This window comes from Brachycentrus maculatus, unplaced genomic scaffold, assembly GCF_059751285.1.
Source record: "Brachycentrus maculatus isolate JH-2025_06_01 unplaced genomic scaffold, ASM5975128v1 h1tg000362l, whole genome shotgun sequence".
In the NCBI taxonomy this organism is placed as follows: Eukaryota; Metazoa; Arthropoda; class Insecta; order Trichoptera; family Brachycentridae; genus Brachycentrus; species Brachycentrus maculatus.
Window position 1 is genome coordinate 1,132,461 of NW_028281111.1, and position 3,978 is coordinate 1,136,438.

Consider the following 3,978-nt stretch of genomic DNA (forward strand, 5'->3'; position numbering starts at 1 on the left):
TTCATAGTTATTCTTTATATTGAAAGAACGTTTTGGTTGTGTTTTATAAGGTACACTGTTATTGATTGTTTTTACATCTTCCCCATTTATTATTTTCTTATTCAAAATATGGTAAAAATACTGACTTGGTAAAATAATATGGAAACCCAGTAAAATAATAATGAAAATCATTATGATTTTTTTATTTCCTATAGCGCTGTTGTATACTTTGTAATTTGGATAAATTTCATCGAAAAAATAATCAACAGTCTATTTCAAATGTTTATTTCTGATTTCTGGATAGGAATAAAACAGGGTTCAGAATTAACTTCCTTAAATGTGACTTTTCTTTCTTTTGAACCATATAACACATTAAAGAATGTTTTAAATACAAGAGTTAAGATTTCTTTTAAATATTAGCTGTAAACTTTGTACCTTATAATATAAGAGTAAATTTAAAAATATAAAATAAATAACAGTTTATATAATTTAATCAGTCAGATTCAACAATCATTACTTGGTAAATTGATAAATAACTGAGCTGTGCTCTCTGCATGAGATTCATCTAAATTTGAGGGTGCTTCTTGGGCCGGATCTTTCAAGAGAATCTGCGCATCTTGTGGAATATTGATCTCTTCGGTAAAATAAGGCTCTCTGTATAAAGTCGCCCACCTGATCGCAATGTCCGGGTGTAAACATTTCCTGAACGCCATGCAATGGAGGTAAGGCAACTTCTCATAACTGAACCTCGAAAATCCCATCAATGCCAATGTATACCTCCAGTTCTTCATTAACTTGGCGTTAGCACCCACGTGTTTGGAATCCGGCGTGATTATAACTAAAATTCCATTGTGTTTTAAAAGAGAATACGCTTTTTGACAGCATAACTTTCGCTGTTCCGATGCTGGAAGGTATTCTAACAATAAACTGAAGATGACGACATCATAAGCTTCCTTTGCGAGCTGGTAAACTCTCCGGTCCATTATTTCCTGTTTACCAATTTCAACAGAGAGAAAATCGCATGTAAATACATCACTCCCGACAGCTGGGTACAGATCTATCGGAAGAACATTCATGAAGGAACATGAACGAAAAGGGTTATAGCAACTACCAACATCTAGCACATTTAGAACATCTTTCGTGGTGTTGCATTCCGGATATAAAGTGATGTTTAACTTGGCAGCTATTTCAAGATCTTTAGCGCAACTTTTCGACAGGCCACCATGGAAATAATATTTACTGCAGCAATCAATGACCCAAGATATTCTAGAAGTCGCTAGTTTGCTGGAATCGGAGGCATTTTTTTCCCAGTGGTTCGTACCCAGAGTTTTCATTGCATTGGCATACTCTTTGAGGGTTTCCTGCTGCAAACAATGTTTTGACCATGCAACTTCATGTCCATATTCATGATTCAATTTTCTCAAAGTTAAATGAATATTTTTAACAAATTGTGCGCATTCCTGGTGTTCTTTTGTCGCCATATTCACTAAAATGCAAAATGATGTGAATTTAAAAAAAATATACAATACAAAATTTAATAAAATGTCTAGGTTAGTTTTATGGTATGACTAACAAACCTGTGTTGATAGTTTGTTTGGACTCACAGACTATATAATGTGTGTACTGAAAAGAAATCAATAATCTTTACAGAACATTTTCATGGTAGAGTTTGGCACATAGTTGAATCTCGAATCATATTGGCGGCACCTAATATAAAATATAATAGCTTATGGTTGGAAATCGTGCTGTCACCTGTCATCTGTCACCCAAAGTCCAAAGACAAACTATTATTGTTTACCCAAAGACTAACAAATCTGTCAACAAAGATTATAATAAGTATCTACCTACTAGCTGTCACGTTCCACAGTGCATTGAAAAAGTTGTATAAGCAGTGTATTGGTGATTTGACCGCACGCGCATCGAACCCAATTACCTCCTCACATTTTTTTGTAAAAACCTAGAAAACAAAGAATCGCGAAGAAAAAGTGCGATCCACTGATTTCTGCTCGTTATCTTCTAAGGCAGACAGTACGCCGAGTTCCCCTCTTTGGAAATTTTGAATCCACGATTCCCGTACTAAATTCGGATAATTACTTTGTCATTTATTTCACTGTGCTGTACGCTGGGGGCTGGTAACCCAGTTGAATATTTCAGAAATCTAGCAAGCTTAGTTATGCAGCAAAATTAGTAGTGTGTTCTGTAGGTTGCCCTCACACAGGTGTTTGGCTATCTTTGTATTTCACACATAATATTTATTCATGAAATAAGAATATTCTCAATTACACGGTTTGCAACAATTTTTAGAACATTTAAGATCTCAGCAAATAAAATACATTTTAGATACTGTAATGCCTATGAATTCTAATGAGGCGGCAAGGCATGTGAAAATTTGTGTGCGAAAGATGCTTCAAGTGTCCATACCTGCCAAAGATGGTTTACCAAATTGCATTTGGGAGATATCAGCTTCAAAGAAGAAGCTCAATCAGGACAGCCATCTAAGGTTGATGATATTTTAAAAGCTATATTAAAGGATAATCCACATCTAATGGCCAGGGAGATTACAAATGTGTCGGGCATTCATCATTCTGTAGCGGACCGCATCAAATATTTAGGAATTTGTATTGACGGAAAGGATTCTGGTCCCATGCAAAAAACATGGTCTGATAACCCTAAAGACATCCGTGGTAAGATTATGAGAATGGCTTAGGGCAATGATTTAACACATGTTATTTGTTGAACCCGGGCAGGGCAGGCGTAGAGTGTGCAATGCACAAGAGGCATACTTAAAACACTTTAGACAGGAAAGGTATTTCTACCCGTTCAGTCGATTGATGCTTAAGGACGGGAAGGGTATTTTTACCTACTGCGCCGGCCTCATTTCAAAGACAGAAAATAATGAATTATCTAATGTTTTTATATGAATACACATTATATACCAATCTCTTTTTTAAGGTCTTAACTATGTTACATCGATGATCCTGGAATTGCGTGGAGCATAAGTATGTAAATTCTCAATAATAAACTTAGACAGCTTCAACATACATGGATTATTTCACATTCCAATAAACTGGACCAACCAGTTAATAGGTATGCTATTGGAGGATCAATTAGGCCTCATGTTTTAGGGAGGTTTCTAAAACAGAAGTCTTCTACTCCTTTCCATTTCTTTTAAATATGTATAGCGTAATTAGCTATATTCTGTGTTGTTGGCAGATGTTGCCGTGTTTAATGGCATGTGAAAGGATCACATTTTGGTTATTAAAAAGGGAAGCCAGAAAAGAATATTTAAAGAATGTTGTTCTTACTTACAGATTGTTTATTTTCTCTAAGCGCGTACACTACAATTTTGATAATTACTAAAAATACTTAATCTAATGAATTAATGAACTTAGGAAGTAAAAACGTGAAGCTAGATAAACACGTCCGCTGTGGACAAACAGTGTAGGCGACTCTCGTCCTTTTCTCCTCGGTTCGCCGCGATCGTTGATTTCGTTCGGGAATCTCCGTTGCGAATTCGTCATGTTTGTATTTTTCGGCGGTGCCAATTTGACGGTGTAGCTAGACGCCTACATATGTATACATAAAATTTATTAAATGGGAGATTGAATTGATTAAAAATCTGCAATAAATACCATATTTTATGGAAAAGTCCAGTCTCAGACAGTCCACAATATTAACATGACTAATTGTGTTACTGATAAGAGGCATTGCTGCCCAGTGTTTAACTTCATATTAAATTATCATAGTGTAGTGGTTAGTGTGTTTGACTACTATGCTGGATTTCCCATGATAAATTTCCAGGGGGTCCAAATTGAAAAAAAAAATCACCCAAATAATATTTAACATCACCCTGAACTGGAACCTGAAGTGCAGGACTGATCACCTTACCTTTATATATGTAATTGACAATCAAGAAAACACGCTGATATAATCATTGGATGTGGATAAGGGTTGGGAGAAGGAATTTTATGATCGCCAGAAAAATAAAACTCTTCAAAA

The 3,978-nt window shown here is 35.4% G+C and overlaps 1 protein-coding gene across 1 annotated transcript; it reads right to left on the reverse strand.

Moving 5' to 3' along the window:
• Positions 1–375: 375 nt before the first annotated feature.
• On the reverse strand, positions 376–1,697 carry Samtor (S-adenosylmethionine sensor upstream of TORC1). The gene is made up of 2 exons (XM_088269742.1): positions 1,557–1,697; positions 376–1,465 (listed from the first exon to the last, which is right to left on the reverse strand). Exon 2 carries the CDS (start codon positions 1,458–1,460, stop codon positions 483–485), a length of 978 nt encoding a protein of 325 aa, XP_088125868.1. The 5' UTR covers positions 1,461–1,465; positions 1,557–1,697; the 3' UTR covers positions 376–482.
• Positions 1,698–3,978: the final 2,281 nt, after the last annotated feature.

Excerpts from the sequence above, each read along its gene's own strand:
- Samtor (XM_088269742.1), bottom strand. The coding sequence starts at position 1,460 with ATGGCGACAAAAGAACACCAGGAATGCGCACAATTTGTTAAAAATATT.